The sequence below is a fragment of the Syngnathus scovelli genome, chromosome 13, assembly GCF_024217435.2.
Source record: "Syngnathus scovelli strain Florida chromosome 13, RoL_Ssco_1.2, whole genome shotgun sequence".
NCBI classification, from domain to species: domain Eukaryota; kingdom Metazoa; phylum Chordata; class Actinopteri; order Syngnathiformes; family Syngnathidae; genus Syngnathus; species Syngnathus scovelli.
Window position 1 is genome coordinate 6886445 of NC_090859.1, and position 27681 is coordinate 6914125.

Below are 27681 nucleotides of genomic sequence, written 5' to 3' on the forward strand. Positions count from 1 at the left end.
CTAGTTCCCATTGTGGATTTTTAATAATTGGATGACACTTTCACACTTTGCAAATTATTTCAAACATACACACAGGAGATTTGCTTTTGTTCCATTTTTGTATTTATTTATTGTACATCTGTACAAATGTGACATCACTTTTGTTCAAATCATCAATAATTTTACACAGCCTAGACAATGCAGACTTTAAGACAAACAAATTTAAAGTGGAGAAAATGGAGTGTTTTACCACAATTGGATTAGTTTTTAAGAGGGAGTGAAAAAAAAGCCCGGAAAACATTGCTGGTTTTGCGTACGGTACACTTTACAAGTCGTAGTTTCTGTTTGTCTTGATAATTGCCATTTTTTTAAGTTATTGCTGGTGTCAAACCGCTGGGAACTCCACTTTGGTCCTTTGGGTCACAGATCGAAGACAAGAAGAAATATCCCCACAAAGAACTTCATGTGTCTTTTTCTGAAGGCAACGGTGAACTGGGTTGCTCCACAGGTAGTGTTTTTAAAAAAAATTTTTTTCATGTCTTAACTACACAAAGTGTCCCCACATTTGCTAAGACATTTTGACCATTAAGTTGAGTGTTTAAACTATTCCTTACTTATTGGACTAATAGCACATTTTTTTATATATACTGTACTTTCAATGCTGAATGCGCTGGAAAACAGAGAGACTGAATAAATCCGTTCACTCAAAATAGAAGATAAAAATACATTCAGCTGTGTAAACTGGAATGTAAAAAAGCATGACCTTCTGCATTCCAGTCTGTAAAATTTGGTATGTTTTGTTTAGTCAAGGTACTGTGTGGGACATAATAATAATGATTATGCTAATAATAATACAATTGAGTGTTGAATAAACAAGAGAAAAGAAAACTCATTTTAAGTGCATGTAGTCTGTCACTGGCTATTCCTTCACATGAGGTGCAAAATAATGCAAAAAGCACGACAATGCAAAAAAAAAAAAATCTCGCATCCAAGACTGCATATCGGCAATTACAAGTCATCGGACTACCACAGAGTCTCACAACATCATTGAAAAAGGTCATAGGATGATGACGAGCAGAAAATAAAAGTTAATCATAATAATCTGGTGTCACAATAAATCTGTACAACAATACTGGCCAAGGTTGCATGGAAAGAAAGACGGAAGCAATTACAGCAACACTTTAATCACTTGGCATTATGAGTTTCAAAAAAAAAAAAAAACACGCGGTGCATTTCTGTCAGTAAAAAACCCCAAACATGTCTTAATTAAAACTTCACGTGACCAAAACATCACCTTTGTTTATTTTTAGTGGACCAGCTTTCTCCTGAAAGGAATGTAAAAGTAGATGATGTCTGGTGTCAGCTGATTAGTGAACTCGCCCTCTACATTTACACGGAAAACATGATACAAAATGATGCATAAGCAGGTCCAAGACATGCAAACTTTAACATTGAGAAGCAATAAATACACAAGAAGCTCAGGAGGAGGATGCAGAGACATTCGGACGGGTGATATACTTTACATCACACACCAGCAATACAGACATTTTTTGGCAAAAGGGCACTTTTTCAAGCATTTATCAAAAAATGAGAGTTGCTACAAATAAAGAAAAACTTCCTCCAGGGTACGTGTTGATGTAGTTCATACTTGGCCTCCTCATTATGAAGAACTGCGTTAAAGTTTGCCTGCTATTCTACCAACCGTCCAGCAGCTTCAATACGGTTTGCCATAAGATACAAAAAGCAAAAAAAAAAAAAGGCAATAGGAAGCCTTACAGTAAGCGGAACAACATAAGCCGTTGGTTCAACTGAAACAAATCATGCACGTAAAAAAAAACAAAATTATGTGGCACCTTTCAGATTTTTATTTTGCATCGTTTTACTCCAAGCGAGAAAACGCTAACTTAAATTTACGGAGCTGTGTAACACTGTCACTGTGGCGTCACTTCCACATGGGTATTGGCAGCTTTTTGCTCTTATTGGAAGTTCGGACTAAAAGCCCGCATCGCCCAGATGCAAGTGTAAACTATCGTAGGATAAAAGAAAATCATGGAAGGGATTGAAGAAAGAGACATCTATCTAGATGCTGATAAACTATTTAGTTTAGTCGGGATGTTTTGACAGATCAACTGTCCAGGATCTTTTTGGAAAAAGACAGTCCAGCTGCTTTTTAGGTTTGTCAACCAAAACGAATACGACGGAGTGTCCGACTTGGATGATTTGGTACCGTGGCTTCTGTTCCCTGAAGGCCTCAGGGAACGTGTGCTTAAGCCCGGCAAAGTTAGGAGTGGTTCAGGTCCAGGTATGGCAGTCCTCGCTGGCGTTCGGTGTCGGTCCCATTGGTCCAGTGGATCAGGTGCTACTTTTGTGCTGATTAGACCAAGTGATCAGAAGTAGAGAGCTGGCTCGCTACTGTAGTCTGACAGGGACGAACTATCTGCTGGTGTTAGCTGAGGATGCAAAAAAAAAGATATATATATTCACTTTCACGAGACAAATTTCACAACAAGCAGGTTTTCATACAGATTAGCGTTGCAGCTAACAATAGTTATGAGACCTAATCGAATAATTAGATTTAAAAATATGTTTTGATTAGCATCACTGTCATATTTTCAAATAGAAAGTGCAAAAACTGCATTAACATTGTGATTCAGTTACCGGTTTGTTCCGTAAATGTCATAAAATAGGCAAAAATGTCGATCATCGTTTTCCAAAGTTAAATGTCTTCTTTTAATTCAACACAAAAAGAATCAGCTTTTATGGAGGACTGTGAAAATCAGAAATTTTTTATTCTTGATGATTTGTCGATTCATTGTTGCACCTCTGCTCTAGATAAAACATTTGTAAGTTTAACATTTAAGCATTTTTCTTACAAGTATCTACAGTATTTATGCCTTAATACTACAAAAGCATAGATTAGTGATAGCAACGCAAGAGCGAAATTCACTCAAATTCATTCATTCAAATTACGAAATTCAGTTGAAGTTAGGTTCCGGAATCTGATAATTGCTCTATGTTCCTAAATCTAAACGATTTTGTGGTCCTACAAATGAAGACGTACAGCACATAAAATAATTCTGAAATGGAGTAAAAAATGTGTAAATTTAACCTGAACGTATACAGTGAAACCTCCACTTACGAACGTCCCTTCAACTTACGAACTTTTCCAGATACAAACCAAAGACTCCAGATTGTCAGAGCGCGTCAGGTCTCATTTACCGCATTTCCTTTTTGTCTCTACACTTAGCTCAGCCACATTCTGTGTTTGTCTCGGTGTGTTAGCATATTGACAAGTTCATCCGGTTTTTGTAGTCAATCATGTCTTCTAAGAAGGCTATTGCAAAAAGCAGCGAGGGTAGTCAGAAGAGGGTGTGGCAAATGTAGAAATTAAGCTTACTTAAATGGATTCTCCCCCGCCTCCCGGCTCTCAAGCACCTACTCTTATAGCGAATGATCACGTCTTTGAAGGTGAAGCACTTAAACACTAATTTTAAATTCATTCTAATAGGGGAAAAAATATCACTTATACTACAGACTAACGTATTGACCTACAAACTCGATCACGGAACAAACTCAGTTTGGGGGTCAAGGTTTCACTGTACACTTCTATCACATTTTGATTGGAGTCCATTGATGTGGCGGAGAAAGGCAATAAGTGAATAAATGAATGAACAAATACAAATGTTTTCCAAATACCGCTACTTCCACACCTAACATCCGTTAAACTGTATTGAGATCAGTTGAAAATAACTTGAAAATGCTTTGCATTTTAGACATGAACCTTCCTATATAAATTGTACTGACAAAAAAAAAAAAAAAGTCTTCAAATCCTGCACCTGGTTGAACAAACCTAATTTTTGAGTAATTTCTTACCTTCCCAATGACATTTGTATATGCTCTTTAATTTAACCTCATTGCTCCTTGGTGCATCAAACGTCAAACTACAGAACACACACAATGGGTTGACGAAAAAAAAAAAAATGGTGCTGAGCTCTCACCATGACCTCCTCTGTTGTCTGTGTTTGGTGTGAAGAGGACTCCTCCTTATTAACACTGTCCTCTTGCTTGTATTCTTGCCAGGTGCTGAAGTCTATCGAGTGCTTGGGAACGTAGTTTGCAAGGTCTACACATAAAAACATAGACATATTGTTGATAATACTTACATAACTTGCAAACAAAATTTTGTTTGTCTATTATTATTATTTCTCAAAATGAGTAAGAGTGGTGGTGGTGGGGGGGTCAACACAGTGGGGCACACTGGTTAGCATGGCCTTCCTGTGTGGGGTTTGCATGTTCCCCCTGTGACTGCGTGGGTTTTCTCCGTGAACTGCGTTTTCTTCCAACGTTCAAAAAACAGTCATGGGAGGCCGATTGAACAAGATTGAATCCACGTGTGCCCTGTGATTTGCTGGAAACTGGTTCAGAGATTACACTGCCAACGTCAGGTCAAATAGACTTCTGTGCACCCGCCACCCTCGAGAGGACAAGCAGTACAGAAAAACTGGATGGATGGATATTATAAGAGTGGGTGACTATTTATTTTTTGTACCGAGAAAATACACAATCATTTGTTATTAGTAATAAGAATGCATGCATCTAATTTGGATCATTCAAGCCCCACAACTTTTTTTGGGTTGTTGGTGAATATGTAGTGCAGAAGGTGTCCACTAAGGGTCACTATTCTCACACTTACATCATCTCTATTAGGCGTTAAACTTGCCCACTGCTACATCAATTAAACAATAGCTCACCATTGCTGTTGTTAGTGTGTGTGGGGGAGCTTGTGAAACTGGGACGAGGGATGTGGATGCGTCCCACCATGCTGGGCAGTTCTTCAGTGACCTTTGTTTCATGTTTGTCCTCGTCTGCCTCCTCGCCGCTGTCCCACGTGCTGCTTTCTGACGGGTACTCGTACGTACTGTGGAGACTTGACTCATTGAAGGATATCTTCAGCTGAATGAGACACAATTTAAAAAGAATATTGAATTAATCGATGGGCATTAAAGTTCTTTAACTTTTGCATGAAAACAATTATGATAGTGACTATGCTACACAACAAATGTGACAAGCAGACAGGTGGAAGGTAGGGGGTTCTGGTTTCTATTTTATGTTCGAGGCTTGTAGCATAGGCCAAAAATGAAACACTAGAGCCGAGAAATTAAAGTGAAGCAAGCAGTAAAGAAAACACTCCTGTTTATTTCAAATAAATGTTCCAAGTTCAAAAAAATGGTTCGTAAGCACAACTATAGAACAACTGCAAACAATATTCTGATATTCTGTAAATTAACACCTACAATCAAATTTATGTCATTTAAATTACAGTGTGAGGAAATATTTCAAAGACATTCATTACTGGCCCCCGCCCGCCATGAATTTCTTTGAGGACAATATTTGACAGAAAAAACATCTGCCAAGCGGTTGAGCCAATTATTCAAAACAAATATATTCTTTTGGGTCTCTTAGGTTTTACAACCACAAAGATAGGAATTACAGGCAGAGTATTTGATTGTTTTACAATACTCTGTCCTTTGGTAATAGTTTAACTTCACAGAGTTATTTTCTAGGACAAAAAGATAAATTTATCAATCTAGCTTAATATTTTAGCCATAAATGTATGCAGTATATCAGTTACTTTGGGTACTCAGTTTTCCTTCCACATCCCAAAAAGCTAGGCCGACTGACCACTCCAAATTGTCCGTAGGTGTGAGTACGAATGGCTGTTTCTGTGTGCCCTGCGATTGGCTGGCAACCAGTTCAGGGTGTCCCAGCAAACCACCCAAAGTCAGCTGGGATAGGCTCTGGCATGCCCGCAACCTACGTGATGAAAAGCGCTTCAAAAAATGGAGGGATGGATGCATGGATGGATTTTTTTAGAGGAAAGTTATTCCGTCAGTATTATGAGAGCAGCATCACTGCGTGTTTTGTTGTTGCATAATCTATTTATCCATCCATTTTGTAGAGACCGTGTCCTCATTGTCCTTGTTTTCCTGGAGCCTATTCCACCTATGCCAGCCGATTTGGGACAGGAGTTAAACTAGAATGGTTGCCAGTGAATTGCAGGGCACATTCTGTATCGCCAAACCATTCACTCTCATATTCACACCTCTGGAGGAATTTCAGGTCTTGTCATCCAGGCATGGGAGAACAAATTTGAAAACACTGGGAGATCGTGCAAACTTCACACATGAGGGCCTGGGATGAGATCTAAACCCACAATTCTTACTCTAATTGGCGAAAATGGAATAGTGTTTGCCTAGCAATCATAAACATTAGGGCTGTGCCAGATACTGGTATTGATACCGATACCAGCTTTATTATTAGGTATTGCCAATACCAGCATCGTCCACCCTCTCATAGCCGTTTTCAGGATCAAGAAACGAGAAATTAAAGGTATAGAAAATTGGCGTTGATTTCAAGCAATTTTAAAGACCATTGCTATATTAGCATTAAATAGGTCTTTCTTGAACACTATACGTCATTGTTTTGGGGGAAAATTTCCTGTCTCAAAAGTACAAGTTGTATTAGTACTTGTACAGTACTATGCCTATCTGAGACTACATTGAGTAACTGAGTACTCATACTGGTAGGTCCCATTGGTGGACTTAACCAAACCTCCTGCAGCTGTTGACTGACCACTTTGCTGGGTCTTCTGGCTGGTGAATCAGGACAAAAAAAAAGTTTGATGTCTTCTCATTTAAAGCCCATATTTGATTGTATTGGTGAGAAGCATTTAATCTCTTGCTTTCATTATTACAGCGAACAAGGACAACAGTTTAGTACTTCCTTACAGTGCTGTGATTAGACAGTCTTATCGCACGGCACAGCCCTTTGCTCACAGCCATAACATGTCAGTTGTCTTATTTGACGCTGCTTTTCAAATCGGGTAACCAATGTGCACTTTGTTCAGACTGCTGGCTGTATTGGAATATATATATATATATATATATATATATATATATATATATATATATATATATATATATATATATATATATATATATATATATATATATAAATATATAAATATATAAATATAAAGGTGGGACGCCTGTTGTCTTGGGTGGGCCCTCCAAATGCAGGCTGTCTGACATGGTTAATTGGCAATCGTAAAGTGGCAAACAAGGTTCTGCAGTGTTATACTGAGTTTTGCACCCGAGTAAGGCAACATGAACGGTTTCCGAGGTTTAAAGCTCCAAGTACTGTGACACGACAGGTTCAAGGGTATCACAAAAGTTTCCGATTAGTCTCATATGTTAGCAATAGAGAAAAAAAATTAGGAAAAGGCGGTAGACTGATACTACATTTTTAATGCATAATTGTACTTTCAAGTAAGGACCACATTCAAATGCATCAGTAAAATTAGGGCTAGTCGATGCCACTTTTTTTCACACTGCTACCAGTACAAAGACCTTAACATTTGAGTACTCACCAATACCAAGCAACCAATACCACTCGTACTTTTGATACATGATCATTACTTTTGTAAGATGTATTACTGACAATAGGTAGAACTGTCATTGTTCAATAGAGAATCTTCCTTGTTCACAATAAACTGCAATAAAGTGCAAAATAATGTGTTTTAACTGTTAAGCATGACACTTATTGGGTTCAGCATCTGGCTGTAAAATAGGTTTTCTATACCAATATACTATATTTTTACATCAGTTATAAAAAAAAGAAAAGCTCAATAGAGAACTAGAAGGGAGAAATGTCATTTTTTATTTAAAAAAAAATATTTTTTTTTTTTACCCATTGGCATACACAGCATATGCACACGTGCAAGTGATCAATAATGGCACCACCTTAATTCGAGCCATGGAAAAAAAAAAACTGTTACAATCTCTGGCTATATGCCTATATTATGCACAATGACAACAAAGTTTAACCTAATCTAATCTAATCACTGCAGGCAAGGTATCAGGAAGTAACCTATGAGCTACTATGAGTGTGACTCAGCCACCTTTACATCTGTGGGGAGGTTTAATTCAACAAATGTGTGCCGACTCCAACAGTGGAGTATACTGTTATCCATATTTACACTCTGTATTAAACCTTTATTTGTCTTGTATGTATGTTCCAATGATATGATTTCCTATACTAAATGTATATAAAACTTGCACTTTATTATAATTAAATGCCCCCTTTTTTTGCCAGTTTCCATATGGAAAACACCAGTGGTTTTGCGATTCTGCTTACGATGCGCTCCGTAATTAATATCAGACATTTTCCACGACACAGCTGAACATCTCTCAAGGCACACTAGTGTAGTTGGGAAACACTGACCTACACAATAATCGGCTTTTCTGTTGAGTTGTCTGTACTGACTAAAGGAGTCAGCTGACTGCTCTTTTAGGACCATACTTCGCGTTGCTGCAACCAAGACCTCAATCTGCTCTAATCTCAATCACAAGGTCACAAGCCAACAAAGGTCCTTCCTCCTTGTCACCATTTCCCAGTTAGCACCTTAGCTAAAATGTTCGTAGCGTTTGATTTGGGAAGTACAGTGCGTTCGAAAACAAAGTCCTACAAATTTGGTAAAAATGTCAATAATGTCAGATAGGTGGGGCTTGCCGGAGACCATTACCATCTACTAATTTGTTGAATGATGGAATGATGTGGACCACAAAATAATTAGTAACAGTTTGTTAGTCAATCACATATGAAAAAGAAGTACTTACTGTATTTTCCGCACCATAAAGCATTAAAAGCTGTTAAGGTTCTCAAAAACCAGAGGTGCGCCTTTTGTGCGGACCGAATCCCAAAATCTGTAAATTTTGTGTTGCCACAGGGCGATGTAGACGTAATATGTAGACCTCATTAACCAATCACAGGACGTAAAAAACATAGACTGGGCCGGTAAACCAATCAATTAGGACTGTACATATTCAAAGAGTAGGTGCCTCAGCCGCCATTGATAAATAAATATTATTGGTTTGTGTAGAGCAAATAGCATTAAGACTAGTTTATAAATGCAAGTAAAAAAAACAAACAAACAAACAAACAAACAAACAAAAAAACAAACAAACAAATAAAACACATTATTTACAGCCTTTAAAATTAGATTTACAAACAAGTGCTTCAAAAATGAAAAGTGAATCATAAAATTATATTTGCATCATTCCAAAATGACCTCTAACAAAAGAACCACATCTCCTTACTTAAAGATTTTTGTACACTAAGCTTACAACCCCCATCAAGTCATTTTCTTATAAAGAACTTCTATATGAAGTAAGAAAGAGATTGAGTTTTGGCTCTAAAATTGATCTACGGTATTGCATTGTATTTATTTATTTGCAACCCTTACAGCTGATTTGTTCTACAAGTGACAGTGTAAAATCATTTTGAATCAGTAGTAATATTTCAAATGATTGTTTTAAGGTAGAACAAGCACGTCCATATTGAAGTGTAGCGTCAGTAGCGTCAGCTATAGACATTCAATGGCATGATTGAAAAAGACATGTGAAATCAACGCTAATAAAAGTGCTACATTTTACCATACTGAGCCATTAAATAGTTGGTTCCTTGATTCTGACAGTGACTTGTTTTCTAGCATCATAGCACACTGTTCTCAGAGGAATTCTTAAGCCAGTCTATGAATAGGTCAAGCTCTCTTCTGGGACCCCTTCGTCTTTTACATTGCCTTTTACTGAAAGCGTCAATTCTCACATTGCATTTAACCTATAAGACCATACCGGAGAAATGTAATATTGCTAATCGTTGTTCGGATTAGGTGACAAAATGTGCTTTATGGAAGGAAAAGTGAGTCTTTCTGGAATATAAGTGGGGGCCCAACGCTGAAAGATTCCTCGTTTCGCATCGTGTGCTCAGTCAGTGATCTGGAATATGGGCAGACTAACAACTCTTTCATTGTGTCGCTTTTGTTTTCCTATTCATCAAAGACTGGATGCCTCGGGATGAGCATGAATGGAAGAGGAAGCGAGTGTGGCAGTTTAATGTCTTTGCTTTTGAAGAGAGTTCAAGACCAACACAAAATTCAGCTTAGTTAATAAACATTAAAAAGAACAATCGCCATTTTAAAAATGTTCACTACAGTAGTAGGTTTACAGGGTGTGTAAAATAGTAGAATATATCAAAGAAACATGAATCCAATTTGCAAGTTTAATTTCACATAAACATTTAAAAAATAAGCTTTTAAATTTGCACAAGGCAGGGGAGTTACAACAGCCACAGCAACAGATGCGTCATGTTTAATCTCCCAGCCACCCAACATTTTTTTTTTTTTTTTACATAATGGATCTGTCTTGGCATTAAGTGATGAAAGCTGACTTGCACTTAAATCAGTAAAATCACAGAACTGCCCTAAACCTTTGTCTAGATTTATTAGGTAAATTTTCAGTTGATTTTTGAAACTCATGTCAATTGGGGTCTAATTTGCAAAAGGTTTGCACATGCAAAAAACTGTCGCAAAATTTTATTGAACAGCCAACCCTTCCACTATTACTTCCAATTTCATTATTTCAAATTTGCAGTTGTCTCACAAATTTTTATGGTGAGAATCAGAGGTACTTAGAGCGCAAAACTCTTTTCACCGCTCAGCACCCACTATTAGGGAACTTCTTAAAAGATGTCATTGCCAACTTGCGACAGACTACAAACCAGTCCAGGGTATACCCTGCGTCAATCAAGAGGCTTCCGTTTCCCTCCCTTCTTAATGAGTCCAAGCACTATAGAAAGTCATCTTTGAGTTTTGCCAAACGTTATGCGTCTTATTTCTGTTATTAGCATAGTATTTTACTATCTTAGTAAGGAAAATACCAAAGTCATCCATCCATCCATTTTCTTTACCGCTTTTCCCCACAGGGATGGCGGGCATGCTGGCGCCTATCCTAGCAGTCATCGGGGGACACTCTGAACCGGATGCCAGCCAATCGCAGGGCGCACAGAAATGAACAATCATACACACTTGCACTCACACCTAGGGGCTCAATCAGCCTACCATGCATGTATTAAGGCAAGGGTGTCAAACTCATTTTTTTCGCGGGCTACATTGTAGTCATAGCTTTTTTCGGAAGGCCATTATGACTGTCAACCCAAATAAATGTATGAGCACCTCATATTATATACAGTATAAGCTACAAAACAAACTGACAAATAATTCGTTTTCAAATCAGATGAGTAAAATCTGGTCAAATATAAAAAAATATATATATATTATTAAAAGCGAAGACAATTTGCAATTCTAGTCGTGACACACGAATTTGATGCACAATTTGTCTTCGCGGGCCACATCAAATGATGTGGCGGGCCGTATCTGGCCCCCGGGCCTTGAGTTTGACACCTGTGTATTAAGGCATATGGGAGGAATGCCTGGAGAAAACCCACACGGGGAGAACATGCAAACTCCACACAGAGAGAGCCGGAGGTGGAATCGAACCCACACCCTTCAAATTGTGAGGTGGATGTGCTAACCAGTGCTGCCGACAAAGAGCCATACAAATCAAATTAATGCTTTCACGAGTTCCTGATCAATTGGCACCGTGACAGCTGCGCAGGGACTTTATTTTTTCATGCCAAGCAGTGTTGCACGTCCTAAACTAGCAAAAGGTTTTTCCTAATAAACACACACACACGCACGCGCACACGCACACAAACAGGTTCTTTGCTAATCGCAGAGTCACAATCTAAAGTAGCAGCTCTAGTTGACAACAGGTTATTGTATTGTATTTATATGATTTTTGTCTGACTAGCAGTGCAGCGTGTTAAAAACATATGTCAAGTTGACAAGAGGGGTGGGAATGTGTCTTCACTGGCTACTGAAGGCACACATGGAAAAGTATGCATGATTACGTATGTTTTAAAAACAGTTACCTCTGGCATATGCAGTACATTGAAACTGAAATGTTTTGCAACTATGGGCACGTTAAGGTGTATGGCGGCTTAGAGGAGAAGGGCCCATGATTAGTGATGTGATTAGAGCTAATCTCCTGCCAGCTAGATAATATTAGACTAGCAGAGTATGTACAGCAGGTGAGGAGTTTAAATGCAGTTGCATGAGTGCCTGAGGTGAACAATGCTAAAGTAACCATGTGCTCATACCAAGCAAGTACTGCAATACTTGCGCAACAACCTAGTCCTAATAGTAAGATTATGGCTGCAGAATTATGCCAGATAATGTCGCACCACGTGCATAACAGGAATAGTGGGGAATTATGAAAAAAATATTACAATAATTTTGGCCAACTTGTTCTCAAACCATCCATCCATCCATTTTCTGAACCGCTTAGTCCCCACGGGGGTCGCGGGCGTGCTGGAGCCTATCCCAGCCGTCATCGGGCAGTAGGCGGGGGACACCCTGAACTGGTTGCCAGCCAATCGCAGGGCACACAGAGACAGACAACCAATCGCACTCACACTCACACCTAGGGACAATTTGGAGTGATCAATCGGCCTACCAAGCATGTTTTTGGAAATGTGGGAGGAAACCGGAGTGCCCGGAGAAAACCCACGCGGGCCCGGGGAGAACATGCAAACTCCACACAGGGAGGGCCGGAGGTGGAATCGAACCCGCACCCTCCTAACTGTGAGGCGGACGTGCTACCCAGTGCGCCACCGAGCTGCCTATAGGTAACCATTTATAGCAATTGCAAACATTTAATCACGGTGGCATAATTTATTACAACATATCTAGCAAATCTACTCTACAATTTGTTTCTGTTTAGTTTACATAATTTAGTAAATAATGTCACATGTTACTATGAATTGTAACATCAACCAGCAATGCTCAACACATTGCAGGCAGAAAAGAAGAATTGACCTGGATGTTACTATTTTACACACAATCTAAAGTTACGGTTTGTCTTTTCAAAAAAACAACAACAATATAAATGTGCATGTTAAATATGACACACATTCAACTATTGGCAACGCAAACACATATTTGACAAGGATTAATGTCCTATAACTTCATGTATGAAATGTATTGCTCCATGCAATACAGTTACCGCGTTTTACGTTTACTAGCATCACAACCCCTCACCACCCTAATAAAATCAAGTATGTATGTTCTGTGTTGATAGCACAGGTATAGTCATTGTCAAAAAAAGTCAGCCTCACCATGCTGTTTGACAATGAAGCCTCCTGATATATTAGTTAGATGGCCTCCTTTTAAGCAAAATCATCTCTTGCTATTCAGAACTCTACATGCGCTCAGGGCGTTGGCACATTTCTCAGTAAATATGAGGTTGGATCAGATATGCCGTTTCTTAAACCGATCCACTATCGAGCATTACAACACTGACCTTAGTGTGTGGAAGCTCACTCAGCCGTGTAGGTGTCTGATGTTTGCAGATATGGCACTCGGCAGAGCCAGTAAGCATCTGTGTTTATACTGTCAAGTCTCAAGATAGTGTGAGTTGATGCTCTTGTCGTATTCTCTTTGGAGATGAGTGTGAGTGGATCAGATGATGAGGAGGAGATGTGGATGAGTGGTTGTGTATTGCATCTTCAAACAAATGTACTAATGTACACACACAACACACACACACACATTGAAAATATGCAACAGTAAGAGCCCTAGTTGAAGCATCTTCATGACATTTCAGTTTTCCATCATCATTGCCACTCACGACAGCTTTTTTTTTTTTTTTTAATTGCGACGTCAACACTGACGTAGTGGGTGGGTGTGAGTCAGACAGAGAAAGTGTGCGCCTATACCCAGGAAAGCTAATGACTGGATAGAATGGCCACAGCCTGAGTTGTCATGGCGACAGGCGCCATGGTTATATGACAAGAGGGAAACGGGAGAGTGGAGGAAGCAGACCCTTAGGAGGAAAATAAACAGAGGAATAGCGTCAATCCTCATTTAAGCAATGTTTAAGAATATCAACACTTCACTAGAAATCTGACTTATGAAACACTCATAACTATAAATGAAAACATTTAGGCAGTCTGTGCACTGTGACAAACCAAATACAAATCAGAAACATTTTTTTATCATAAAGGGCAAGGGAGGGTGGCAAACACTGCTGCTGAATGTGTTTTTCTCAAGATTTGACGTTCAAATACAGCATACACAAGTTCAATAAGAGGTAAAAAAAAAGTTTTCAGTCTGCACCTACAACCATTTGCTCAGCGCATGCACAGGACACACACACACAGACCATAGACTTAAACATGCCTACTATGACAAAGGGGCTTCGCTAGTTGAATTCACCAACATCATACCAACATTGCACGTTGTCTTGTGCACGTGCCCGAGGACTGTGTCGGAAAACAAACCTGAGTATGACTTCTTGAGAATATTGCAAAGAACTATAGTCTATATATATTTATAGTCTACTATATTTTCATGAGTGGCCATGTGCGCAGCCAAAAAGTGACACGAGAATTTGTATAAATAGTTTGCACCGACTACAATAATACAAAGCACTTGCCGTAGAGCTTCTACTAGCCAGTAGGTATTTGTCATTCAAATGATTTACTTTTCAGACTACTTCCCATTTTGTGCAGTAGATTGCATTATGTTTGTACCTAATATTTATACAAAGTCATAATTTAAATGACTTTCACCTTGTTTTTGTTGTTTTAGTTTTCTTAATTTTAATGATGATGTATAGTTTACATGTTTGTAACAACATTTCTAGTCTAGTCAACAGCAAACCCATGCTACAAAAACTCTGTGGTTTCACACAAACAGTGCAACTTAAAGAGTTGCAATAGCCTGGGGCAGGGTGAAAGGAAGTGAGATTTGAGGGCCTTTTAAAAAACATCTCGTGTATGATACGTATTTATGCTGTAACCACAGCTCTTCCCTTCCTACATAGCTGCAGACATAATCTATCTCATTTATGTGGAGGGTCTTGTCAGGTTGGAGGTCTCCCAATCTGTGTGTGTGCATGTGCTTGAGGGGGGAGGGTGTTGCCAATTAGGGTCAACAATTACATCAGTGAATGTGTTGACATATTTGTTAAATATCCCAACTCTGTAATGTTTCATTATGTTGAATATCTACAATCAACAAAACAGTTCATTTATGATGGGAAATAGCGATTCTATTCAAATTGAGACAAAATCTTGTTTTAGTTAACTATTTCGTCAGCATTATGATGACATGGCACTTGAATATGGCAAATCCAAAAACAGAAACACAATTAATACAAAGAAAGTTGGTATCAAGGCCAACAATAGAAAAGAGGCAAAACATGCCGTTCCAATACTTTAAGAGGGCACTGCCACTCCCACCATTTTTATTTTATTGTATTTATTTATTTGAACTACTCTTCATATCTTATAAAAAAAAAAAAAAAAATCTCACTTCATAATTAAGCTCATATATGAACTGATGTATTTTGTTTTTGTAAATAGAAGGGGTGGAGTGTTTCAGGAAGTGTACGGGAGGAAAAATGGGGAATGTCTGCAGAGTGGTAAATAATTAAACACAATGGACTTTCACACCTATAGCTCTCGCGCATGACGTAAAGGCATCACCGTGCCCTTTTTGTGAGCCTTCCTGTGTTACAGGGGACTTAAAACCTGTGTAGAACATGGCATTTAAGATCAACTAAAATAACACATAGTATTCATAGACACACAATGGTTTCGACAAACAAAGGAAGTTGAGCGATACCACAACAGCAGCAACGTAGTAGTCAATAAGAGGAGTGACTCACTGGTACAGTATTCCTTCAGAAGAAGATGAACACCGCCCTTTATAGGACTGACTTCTTTTTAATGTGCACCACACATCTGTAAAAGTTTGTGACTCATATATTTTAGTACCTCTTGTTTTAATGCAACATCACCATCATGGATCAACATACTAACCCTTCCAAGTTACCGGTAAGCTAATTAGGCGAGTTTGCACGAGGCGATACAGTTGTTTTATTACATTTGCACTATGTTGCTTTATGTGACATGTACGATATATGTACCAGGTTGAAATGTACAGCCAACCTCTCATAATGATAGTAAATTCTGTGGGGATCTCTACCTATATTGCGTGTTTCCTAACCATAACCTAAAAATGCAGCTCGGGGGAAAATAGGGGTGGGTGAAAATATTGTCTACGTTTACACTAACATAATGCCTTTAATCTGATTAGAGTTGGGATTAAAATTCTGATCGGATGCACTGTTGATCGCAATGGCCTTGATCCGATCAGAATATTCCACCTGGGGTGTGTACATAATGCATTTTCATTCCGATCAGGTTTTTAATCTGAATAAATGTGTCGATGTAAACATAATCATTGAATCGCCGCCCTTTGGACGTGATTGGCATTGTATGGAAGCGAGCGCCTTCCACTTTTAAATCTGACATTTTTAGTAATTTTGGATTTCCCTGTAAATTTGCCTGCAAAACTTAACAGTCCAATAACAGAAGATAACAGTTTCTGGTCGTGTGCAAATTCAACCTTTGACCATAGAATGTTGTGTAAAACCAGCAATTTAAGGAGAAGCAATAGATTGCAGATATGCACAAAGGAAGATAGACACGCCCCTTTTGAACTGTGTCACTGCTATACAATTACAACAGGAGTACTGGGAATAACATTTAAGATTGTTCTTATTATTAGATTATTCTTTTGGACATGTTTTTACTTTTGTACTTCATAAACAAAAAAAGGTTATGGAAACATTTTTATGTTCAGGCGCTCTATTGCTGAAAAAGAAAATGTGACATAACATCCAAATTTACTCTTGAATTTTTTATAAATTTGTACTTCTACCTAAATCATTATCAGAGCATTTACCTCAAGATCAAATCGAATCAAAATTGAACTAATATTGTAACTTTACCTTGAAAGCGTAAATATAATTCTCAACATAAACATTCAATAACCACAAATGGAAAGGTTACCACGCATTGTGCAACATTATTGCAGTCCTTCTTTCTCATTACATTGTCTGGGCAAAGATGAATACCTTATTCCCACAATGACCAGTCTACAAAAGCAAAACTTAAAACAAAACCACTCCACCCAGTCTACGTATTGCTACCAGATGTATCTTGACATCATTTTGTGGTGACATGGGGGGGTGAGGGGGTCGCTGTGGTAAAGTACAAAAAACCCCAACCCTTATCCAATCAATAATACGCAGATGGAAAGTGACTCAATCCTGGGCTATAAATTTCACGAGAAAGCCCAATCTGATTTTATTCAAATGCAAGCATATCGTTGTTCAAGGAAGCTGCACTTGACCTACATAGCTTCCCCTTTCCAATAAAAAGATGATCACAGGAGAGTGGAGGGACATGGATAAAAAAGCAGGACATTGTGAGGTGGGCCAGCATTCCATGCAGACTGCTCCATTTGGTTAAAATGAGAGTGTACAGCAGGACTTGATGTGGAATAATATATTTTCTGGAAAATGTAAAGAAAGAACTTATGTTCTACTTTAGTAAAGCCATAAAGTGTGGCCCATTCTTTTTAAGCCTGATTAAAAAAATTTTTTTTTTAAAAAGTTGGTTTTGCAGGGAAAAACACAACCCAGCCCAAAGCTCTCATCTGAGGCAATGTTCGGCGACTGCTTTAACGCTGTCATGCGGTCGCGTTTATTTTTTCAGTTTTTTGTCTCGTCAATTGTCGTAACTTTACTTCCGGTTTTATTTTGTCATTCCTTCCGTTTCAGTTCGTGTTTCCTTCCTCGGTGTTGGTTGTCTTGTCTTCCCTGATCCCGATTGTGTGCACCCGCGTAATCGAGACTAATTGTCATCACCTGTGTCCCCGCCCGTTTGTGTGTATTTAGTCCGTGTCTTCCCCTTGTCTTGTGCCAGTGTGTCTAGCCTCGTCCCGACCACCAGCGATTCCTTGATGTCCGAACTCTCTGAAAGAACTCTCCTTTTTGTCTCGCCGCCGAGCGACGCTTTTGGTTGTGCCTGGGTCTCCAGCGCCTTTTTGTCTCGTTCCAGTGCGACTCCTTTTGTTGGTACTTTTTGCTACACGTTTTCCCTCGAAAGAGGCGTTTTGATTTGTACTTTTAGCCTTTTGACTCGCCACAGTGCGACGCCTTTTGTTTGTACTTTTTGCCCCGTGTTTTCCCTCGCAAGAGGCGCTTTGTTTTGTACTTTTGCTCTGAGTGCTTGCTGGAATAAATCCCAGATAGATACGACTCTGCATCCGAGTCCTTCGCCTTGTCCCCTGCCTGACAGTACACACTGGCCAGACATGGACTCGGCAGAGTCGGAGCACCTGTGCGCCACAGTGCGCTCCCATGCCTCACTGCTCGCCCAGCACCAGAGGGAGGTGGGCGACTTGGGAGAAGAGATCCGAGGACTCGCTAGGAATCAAGAAAATTTCAGAGGAGCGGTCGCCACCCAAGTAGCAAAGCTGGGTCAGCAAATGCAGGAAGTGCTCTCGCTCTTGAACGCGGGACCAGCAGCGACCTCCAGTACACCCGTCGCTTCCCCCGTTCCTTCCCTTGCAAGAGGTCCCATGACTGGCAGTGCCAGACTGGCTCCTCCAGAGCGCTACTCCGGAGAACCCGGCCTTAGCCGGGCTTTTATTACAGAATGCGAGATGAACTTTGAGAGTTCCCCAGCAGAATTCCCCACCGAGCGCTCCAAGGTGGCCTACATGGTATCCTACCTGACGGGAAGGGCCCGCACATGGGCCACCGCGGAATGGGCCAGGGATTCCATCTCCTGTCACTCTCTCCCCGCTTTCATCCAGGCCCTGCGAACGGTGTTCGATCCCATTTCCGCTGACCGAGACAAGGCTCGCCAACTCTGTCAGATAGACCAGGGACAAGACACCGTCGGAGACTACGCCATCCGGTTCCGCACGCTGGCCGCGGCGAGCGGGTGGAATGCGGCGGCACTATATGACATCTTCCTCCGGGGCCTGTCAGGACCCATCCAAGATCAGCTAATCCCCTTAGATCTTCCCACCGACCTCGACGCCCTCATCGCTCTGGCTATCCGCACTGACAACCGGCTGCAAGAGTGGAGAAAGCACCGACGCAGCAACGCTCCCGCCTACGTTCCAGTAGCCGGCCCTGACGCTCACCACTCCAGGCCGTACGGGGATCGGCAGCGCCAGGAGCCAGAACCGATGCAGTTGGGCAGAGCCAAGTTAACAGAGGAGGAGAAGTTACGGCGGCGCCGAGAGGGAAGATGCTACTACTGCGGCGAGCTCGGACACCTCCTTCTCTCCTGTCCAGTGAGGAGGACCCTGAAGGTAAGCGCCTTCTCGGCGGCTCTGTCCCCGGGGCGAGTGCTTCCCAAGGGCAGGATCACCCAGTCGGGAAGAGAGATAGAACTCGAAGTATTAATAGACTCAGGAGCAGACGAAAGCTTGATAGACTGGGCATTTGCTCGCCGGTGCGGGGTAAAGACTGAGCTACTGAACACTCCCGTGAAAGCTAAGGCACTCAATGGACAGGCACTCTTTGAGATAACTCACATAACCGAACCAGTCTCGTTGTCAATTGGCCTCCACCAGGAGAACATACGTCTACATGTCGTGACCTCACCAATGAACCCTCTCGTTCTCGGGTATCCATGGCTTCAACGCCACAACCCCGCTATAGACTGGGAATCAGGGGAAATAACGGGATGGGGGTCCGACTGTCATGATTCCTGTATCAAGTCTAACCCGCGCCCTGTGCCTTCCGCTCCAGACGCGCCAACCCCAGACTTAACCGGGGTCCCTGCGTGTTACCACCAATGGGCCGAGGTATTCAGCAAGGCCAAGGCTACCTCTCTGCCTCCCCACCGTCCGTATGATTGCGCCATTGACCTGCTGCCGGGATCAACGATACCCAAGGGGAGGCTGTATTCTCTCTCGGGACCTGAGAAGCAAGCCTTGAATGAATATATAGACTCCTCCTTGCAAGCAGGGCTGATTCGACCGTCGTCGTCGCCTGCGGGGGCGGGGTTCTTTTTCGTGGGCAAGAAGGACGGCACCCTACGTCCCTGCATTGATTATAGTCCCCTCAATCAGATCACCATCAAGAATCGGTATCCGCTCCCACTGATGTCGACCGTGTTCGACCAATTACAGCAAGCCCGGGTGTTCACCAAGTTAGATCTGCGCAACGCCTACCATCTGGTGCGCATCCGGGAAGGGGACGAATGGAAGACAGGGTTCAACACGCATCGAGGACATTTTGAATACCGCGTCATGCCATTTGGCCTCACCAATGCTCCCGCTGTGTTTCAGGCCATGATAAACGATGTTTTGAGAGACTGTTTGGACCGGTTTGTGTACGTATATTTGGACGATATTTTGATTTACTCCCCAGATCTGAAGACCCATAGGGTTCACGTCGAGACGGTGTTGCAACGACTCCTGGAACACCAACTATACGTAAAGGCCGAGAAAAGTGAATTTCACAAGAGCACCGTTTCTTTTCTCGGTTTCATCGTAGCCCCGGGCAAAGTAGAGATGGACCCGGCGAAAGTAAGCGCGGTAACGGAATGGCCTACCCCTGACTCACGTAAGAAGGTGCAACAATTCCTGGGCTTTGCCAATTTTTATCGGCGATTCATTAAGGGCTTCAGTGCCACAGCGGCTCCCTTGCACGCGCTCACGTCTCCTAAAGTCCCCTTCCGCTGGTCAGCAGAGGCGGAGGCGGCCTTCCAGGAGCTAAAGAACCGTTTCAGCACCGCTCCCATCCTCACGCTCCCTGATCCGTCGCGGCAGTTTGTGGTGGAGGTGGACGCCTCCAATCAAGGAGTAGGTGCCATCCTTTCGCAGAGGGCCAAGAGCGACAACAAGCTCCATCCGTGCGCGTTCCTGTCTCGACGGCTGACGCCCGCCGAACAGAATTATGACGTGGGGGATCGCGAACTGTTGGCAGTCAAGCTGGCATTAGAAGAATGGAGACATTGGTTAGAGGGAGCACAGCAGCCTTTTTTGGTCTGGACAGACCATAAAAATTTAGAATACATTAAGTCAGCTAAGAGACTGAATTCACGCCAAGCCCGCTGGTCACTTTTTTTCAATCGTTTTAACTTTACTTTGTCCTACAGACCGGGAACCAAGAACACAAAGCCTGACGCCCTCTCCCGTGTTTTCAACTCGGACCCAGAAATTAAGAAGCCTGAGACTATCCTGCCTTCTCATTGCCTGGTTAGAGCCGTGACCTGGCCTATCGAAGGCCGGGTACAGCAGGCCAATGGTAACGAACCACCCCCTAGTGGCTGCCCTGAGAACCGACTATTTGTCCCTGCTCAATTACGATCCCAAGTCATCCATTGGGCTCACACCTCCAGACTCTCCTGCCATCCGGGCATGCGCCGAACGCTGTTCGTAATCCAGCAGCGATTCTGGTGGCCCTCCATGAGGGCAGACGTCAAGGAATACGTTGCCGCCTGTCCCGTCTGCGCCCGGAATAAGAACGCCCACGGCGCCCGCATGGGGTTGCTGCATCCCCTACCCATTCCTTCGCGCCCGTGGGCGGAGATATCTATGGACTTCGTCACCGGGCTTCCGACCTCGCATGGGCGAACCACCATACTCACAGTGGTGGATAGATTTTCAAAGATGGCTCATTTTATCGCCTTGCCCAAGCTCCCGTCCGCTAAACGAACGGCCACCGTGATGATGGACCACATATTCCGGGTTCATGGGTTCCCGAAAGACATAGTTTCCGATAGAGGGCCCCAATTCGTATCCAGGTTTTGGCGGGAGTTTTGCAAGCTCATAGGGGCAACCGTGAGTCTCACGTCAGGCTATCACCCGGAGGCAAACGGACAGACTGAACGTATTAATCAACAGTTGGAGACAAGTCTCCGCTGCCTGGTCTCCCAGAACCCCTCCTCGTGGAGCAAGAACCTCTCCTGGGTGGAGTATGCCCACAACTCCCTGCCCACCACGGCTACAGGTATGTCCCCCTTCAAGTGTGTGTTTGGCTACCAGCCCCCTGTCTTCCCTGACAGTGAGCCGGAGGTGACGGTGTCTTCGGCCCACGCCTTGGTGCGCCGCTGTCATCGCGTCTGGTCGGCGGCTCGGGCCACGCTGGTCCGACAGGGGGACCGGGTAAAGCGGATGGCTGACCGGAGGAGACGTCCGGCGCCCGTGTACCAGAGAGGCCAACGTGTCTGGCTATCCACCAAGGATCTTCCCCACCGGGGGGACTCCAGGAAACTGGCGCCTCGCTTCGTGGGTCCGTTCCCCATCGCCAAGGTCGTGCACCCGGCCGCGGTGCGTCTACGCTTGCCCAGGTCCCTTGCAGTCCACCCCACCTTTCACGTGGGGAAGGTCAAGCCGGTGGTGGACAGCCCGTTGGTGCCGGATCCGGCGCCCCCTCCGCCTCCGCGGACTGTGGACGGTGGGACGGCCTACACCGTCAAAGAACTATTGGATGTGCGCAGAAGAGGCCGGGGCTGGCAGTACCTGGTGGACTGGGAGGGTTATGGACCGGAGGAGCGGCAATGGGTGCCGCCTAGTTATATTTTGGACCCGGGACTTTTTGAGGACTTCTATGCGGCTCACCCTGGGGCTCCTGGGCCGTCTGGGATCCGGCCCTAGGGGGGGGGTTCTGTCATGCGGTCGCGTTTATTTTTTCAGTTTTTTGTCTCGTCAATTGTCGTAACTTTACTTCCGGTTTTATTTTGTCATTCCTTCCGTTTCAGTTCGTGTTTCCTTCCTCGGTGTTGGTTGTCTTGTCTTCCCTGATCCCGATTGTGTGCACCCGCGTAATCGAGACTAATTGTCATCACCTGTGTCCCCGCCCGTTTGTGTGTATTTAGTCCGTGTCTTCCCCTTGTCTTGTGCCAGTGTGTCTAGCCTCGTCCCGACCACCAGCGATTCCTTGATGTCCGAACTCTCTGAAAGAACTCTCCTTTTTGTCTCGCCGCCGAGCGACGCTTTTGGTTGTGCCTGGGTCTCCAGCGCCTTTTTGTCTCGTTCCAGTGCGACTCCTTTTGTTGGTACTTTTTGCTACACGTTTTCCCTCGAAAGAGGCGTTTTGATTTGTACTTTTAGCCTTTTGACTCGCCACAGTGCGACGCCTTTTGTTTGTACTTTTTGCCCCGTGTTTTCCCTCGCAAGAGGCGCTTTGTTTTGTACTTTTGCTCTGAGTGCTTGCTGGAATAAATCCCAGATAGATACGACTCTGCATCCGAGTCCTTCGCCTTGTCCCCTGCCTGACAAACGCAGAACAAAAATTCCACACAAATTATACTGGTCAAAGGGGGCCTTGATGCTTTTGTAATTGCTCGTGCAGTCCGGCTGCCGGAAAGAAAAGGATGGGAGAAAAATTGACTGAGAGGTGAAAAGAGCCAACAGAAAGAAAAGGAGCAATGAATGAGAGAATTCAGTATGTCTTCATATGACAATGCTGTTACATAAGGTGTGTCAAAATATTGCTTTGACAATCTTGAACCAATATCTTCCACTGTAAAGTTCAAATTCGCACCCAAGAACTGTTCAAGCACAAAGTATTAGTACATTCATCATGATAATGTAGTCAAAGTGCATGATTAACAAGTGCCCTCAGTAGAGGACAGATCTTTACAAAGGCCCTAGGAGTCAGTAATATAAGAAGCTGTCAAAATTAACCAATTAGTCAACAAGTAATCAATGATCAGCTTAATCGACAACTATTTTAATAATCAAGTAATTGCTTAGAGCCAATTTTTACCAGATCCTCTAATGTCAGCCTCTCAACAACAAATTCATACATTTTATCGTGACAGCCCAAGTAATATCTGCTGTTTTTCATGGACCAAAGTTGTTGATACAATAAGAATTTAAAATCATACTAACTCTGCAACGCAAGCGTTATGCTACCATGATACAAACATACACAGGGATGAAGGGTTGATGGAGGTGTGAGCCTGGACCCATCCCTCAAGTTACTGAGTTGTTCCTCAGCCTCTCATACTGCTTAAATTTTCTAGAAATACGTACATTGCTTGATTGTGTCATCAAATGAACACAGTAATAGGAAAGCGTGTTTCGAGGATGCATCTGAAACATTGCCTGGAAAATATCAGATCATCAGCTAATTTAAAGTGAACGAGGTTGGCAAAAAAGATGATTATAATGGATTCAAGCACACACTCTCCATTTAATACAATTTAAAATAAAAATACAAAAACAAGTAGGTGGGCTACGTTTACTGTATTCTACTGCTTAAAAGAGGCTGGCGTTGGAAAGCAGAGGATTACAGCATGCCAGGTCAAGAAAACCCTAAAGCAGGTCAACATTGTGAGAGGCTGAAACACCCACCTTGATCTATTTGCAGACAAATTCATTGGTAAAGTGCTGTAACTATACTATATATTGTGCAGCGAGACTGAGGGGTCATCAACTTGTAAACTAAACCGATATTGCCACGGTTACCTCTTTCTTACACACCACGAAACACCGAGCTAAACAACCAATACGAGCGACACAGAATGAAGCTAAAAATAATCCTTGACATGCAGGTTAATTGAGCGCCGCACTTGTCTGACAATCATAAACTCCTGTAGCAATTCATCATGATCAATTTAAGGCCTTTTGAACATAGTATGTAAACACTTTAAGCAAGCGTCACCAGACCAGAACCAGACTTTGCTACCATCTAATTATAACACATTATCGGTCATGATATCATCGCTTTAACTGTACAACACAGGTTCACAGCTTCTTTCTTGGCTGAATACCCTTCTCTTCTTGAAAAACGAACCGTGCTTTAATGAGATTGTGCAGCCAGCCTTTGCAGGGCGGTGTGCCAAATTTTTTTTTTAAAAAATGCTACGTGTAAGTGGTGAGGCCACACCTCTTGATAGTCTGCTGCAAAGGGCAAGTCAAGTGTGGCAAGTGACAATTTGTAATTGTCGGCACAACCCTGAGCAACCAGGGGGAAGCAAATGCAACTAGAGTTTTTCCTGTGACTGGCAGGCTCTATAGAACTTGGATCAGATGAAACTTTCATGACGCTTGATAAGATTTTTTTCCTTTTGTTCTAACTTTTATTTATTTAAATGTAACTCATTTGAGAGCAACTTTGTTGGTTTATAAAAGTTTCTATCTATCTATCTATCTACACACACACACACACACACACACACACACACACACACACACACACACACACACACACACACACACACACACACACACACACACACACACACACACACATATATAAATGACATTTGTTCTAACTTTTATTTATTTAAATGTAATTCATTTGAGAGCAACTTTGTTGGTTTATATCTATCTATCTATCTATCTATCTATCTATCTATCTATCTATCTATCTATCTATCTATCTATCTATCTATCTATCTATCTATCTATCTATCTATCTATATACACACACACACACACACACACACACACACACACACACACACACACACACACACAGACATATATAAATGACATTTGTTTCGTTTACGTAGCATTTGTAAATCATACCTTCTTGTTGCCAAGGGTGCCCGACTTGGAAAGACAGGACTTTCCGAGGGAAAGGTACCCACCGATGACCTCAATCTCATCTACAGCTGGGTAGCGTTTCTTAAGCAGAGAGCCCAGTTGAGTGTATGGGGCCTGAGGGGGCGTAGATCCCGGTGAGGCGTCACTTGAGGGATCTTCTTGGGGTTCAGGTGAACTGGGCTTAACCTCACCCTCTGCCCGGCGTTTAGGCACCACAGTAAAAGTGTTCCCCTTCCTCCTCTGCGCTATGGGGCTGTGTGCAGGGGGACGAAGTGGGGGTCCCACATCAATGTCATCTATGTTTGTGACAGGCAGATGTTCTGCAGGAGGAGTGACTACAGTTGTGGGGGGAGGCGAAGGGTCCCATGAAAGGGCACGTGGAGACAAAGTGGGTGATAATGGGACAACTGGAGAAGAGGGAGGAGAAGTCAAGGCAGGTGGAGAAAGTGTGGTAGGAGATGGAGACAGATTCTGCGAGAGCAAAGGCGATGAAGGAGATGTGGCAACAGACGGAAGTGAGTGGGGCGTACACAGCCGGGCCACTTCCTTGTCGTTTTTTGCATCCTTCAGTTTTTGGAGCATTACGGCAGGTGTAGATATGTGAGAAGATGGCACTCCTGACACAGGCTGCTCTGCCACTCTGTCAGAAGGAGACGTTAGAGCAGGGCTAGGTGATGCCGTATGGCCACTTTCAAATGTGGCTGCAAGATGTCGCTTGGGAATCACCATGAAAGAGTTTTTAGACTGGATACGCAGATTTGCCAGGGCCCGTGCCTGAGTATCTTCATCAGGTATTTGGGAGAGGTCTGGCTTAGGGGACGGACAAATTTCAAAGTCACGTGACTTGTGCAACACCTTGGATGAGACGGTGTGACGACTCTGCATTGATGATGGCACCGTGGAATTGAGGATCACCTCCGAAATCATCTTGTGCACCTCGTCTGGTTCATCTCTTGGTGTGGCCGCTGTCCCATGATCGCCGCTTTCTTCAAGTCGCTGCCGGAAGGAGGACGCCGGTTTAGAAGATTCAATGTTGTGCTGAGGACCGGCCGTCTCAAGTACGGGAGAATGCGGTTTTGCTTTTGGAGAACTCAGGAGGACAGGCGATGACGACTGCTTGCTGCTCAAGTTTTTGACCCAATCTGTTTTGGGCTTTGGCATCAGATCGAGCTGCGGCTTGGCCCGGCTTCTCTGTCTTCTGCTGGCACTTCCATCTAGATCTAGCAGGTTCTCTGTGCTGTGAGACTTTTTCTGCAGCTTCCCGTAGTTGGAGTCAAATTTCTGCAGTATTCGGCTCACCATCCCTTGACCCTCACCTGCCTCACATGATGGGTCTCTGTGGTTCGGTCGACCGAGGGTGCTCAAGTTCTCCTCGCTCTTGCTCAACGTAGTGTCATAAATGACCACTTCCTTTGCTCTTATCTCAGTTATAGCATTCCCTCTTCTGTCCAACAGATCATTCATTGAGCTATAACCGTTTTGTTGCCAAATGGGACTTTTTACTCCTTCGCCGTCGTAATCGGGATCCGACTCGATTATGAGAATATTCTCTGCTCGGATTGTCCGTATTCCAGGAACATTACCGTAAAGCTCCAAAATGTGTTGGATCGGACGAGTGGCGTTTTCCCTGTCCTGTCGCCTCCGTCGCTCCTTCTCCAGCTTGATGAAGGGGTTCTGTTCCAGCGGGCCCAGACTCTCCTGGAGCACCAAGCTCTCTTGTCCGTCAACTTGACTTCTCGCTGTCCCTTCCAAAGCCACCGGTCTTTTTTCTTTGTTGTTGGCGATGTGCTGACTGGTCGCCGTGTTGGAATAGTTTCGTCCGGTGTGCGAGTCGTCTCGGTTAAGTACGCCACTATTGGCACCGTTAATCGTTTGTTCCCCGTTACTGCGTTTTAGACTCCCACCTGCGCCATTCTCCGTGGCTCCCCCTGAGCCCCCGCTCTTCGCCTTCCTCCTCTCCAAGATCTCTCGCTTCCAGGCCGGCATCCTCGGGCTCTCTTGTCCAGTCTCCTTGCGGGTGTACCTTAACTCTCCTCCGCCAGACATTGCGTTGCGAGGATTACACGGGGAAGGTGGTGTAGAGGAGGCAGGCTTCACTGCGGTCTTGCCGCGGCCTGGTGCAGCTACGTAACCTGCGTTCGACTGTACCTGCGGTATCGTTCACAGTGCGATCCCACACATCTCTCCACCCTATCTTTTTCTTTTCTCGAATCTCACCGCTTCCGTCGCTCCGCTCTGTTTTCCGCGAACACCGCCCCGCCTCCCCGCCGCAGTAAAAGCTACTTCCAGGTTCCTCTTCGCTTCTTGATTGGCTACTGGGTCCTGCAAACACACCCATTTCGTCACAGTGGCGCAAAACCACACCC

General features: G+C 43.2%; 1 protein-coding gene across 1 annotated transcript; it reads right to left on the bottom strand.

The window, feature by feature from the left end:
• Nucleotides 1–79: 79 nt before the first annotated feature.
• tprn (taperin) lies at nucleotides 80–27678 on the bottom strand. The gene is made up of 4 exons (XM_049737189.2): nucleotides 25298–27678; nucleotides 4731–4932; nucleotides 3978–4102; nucleotides 80–2429 (listed from the first exon to the last, which is right to left on the bottom strand). The coding sequence occupies exons 1-4, from the start codon at nucleotides 27359–27361 to the stop codon at nucleotides 2367–2369; spliced, it is 2454 nt and encodes an 817-aa protein (XP_049593146.1). The 5' UTR covers nucleotides 27362–27678; the 3' UTR covers nucleotides 80–2366.
• Nucleotides 27679–27681: the final 3 nt, after the last annotated feature.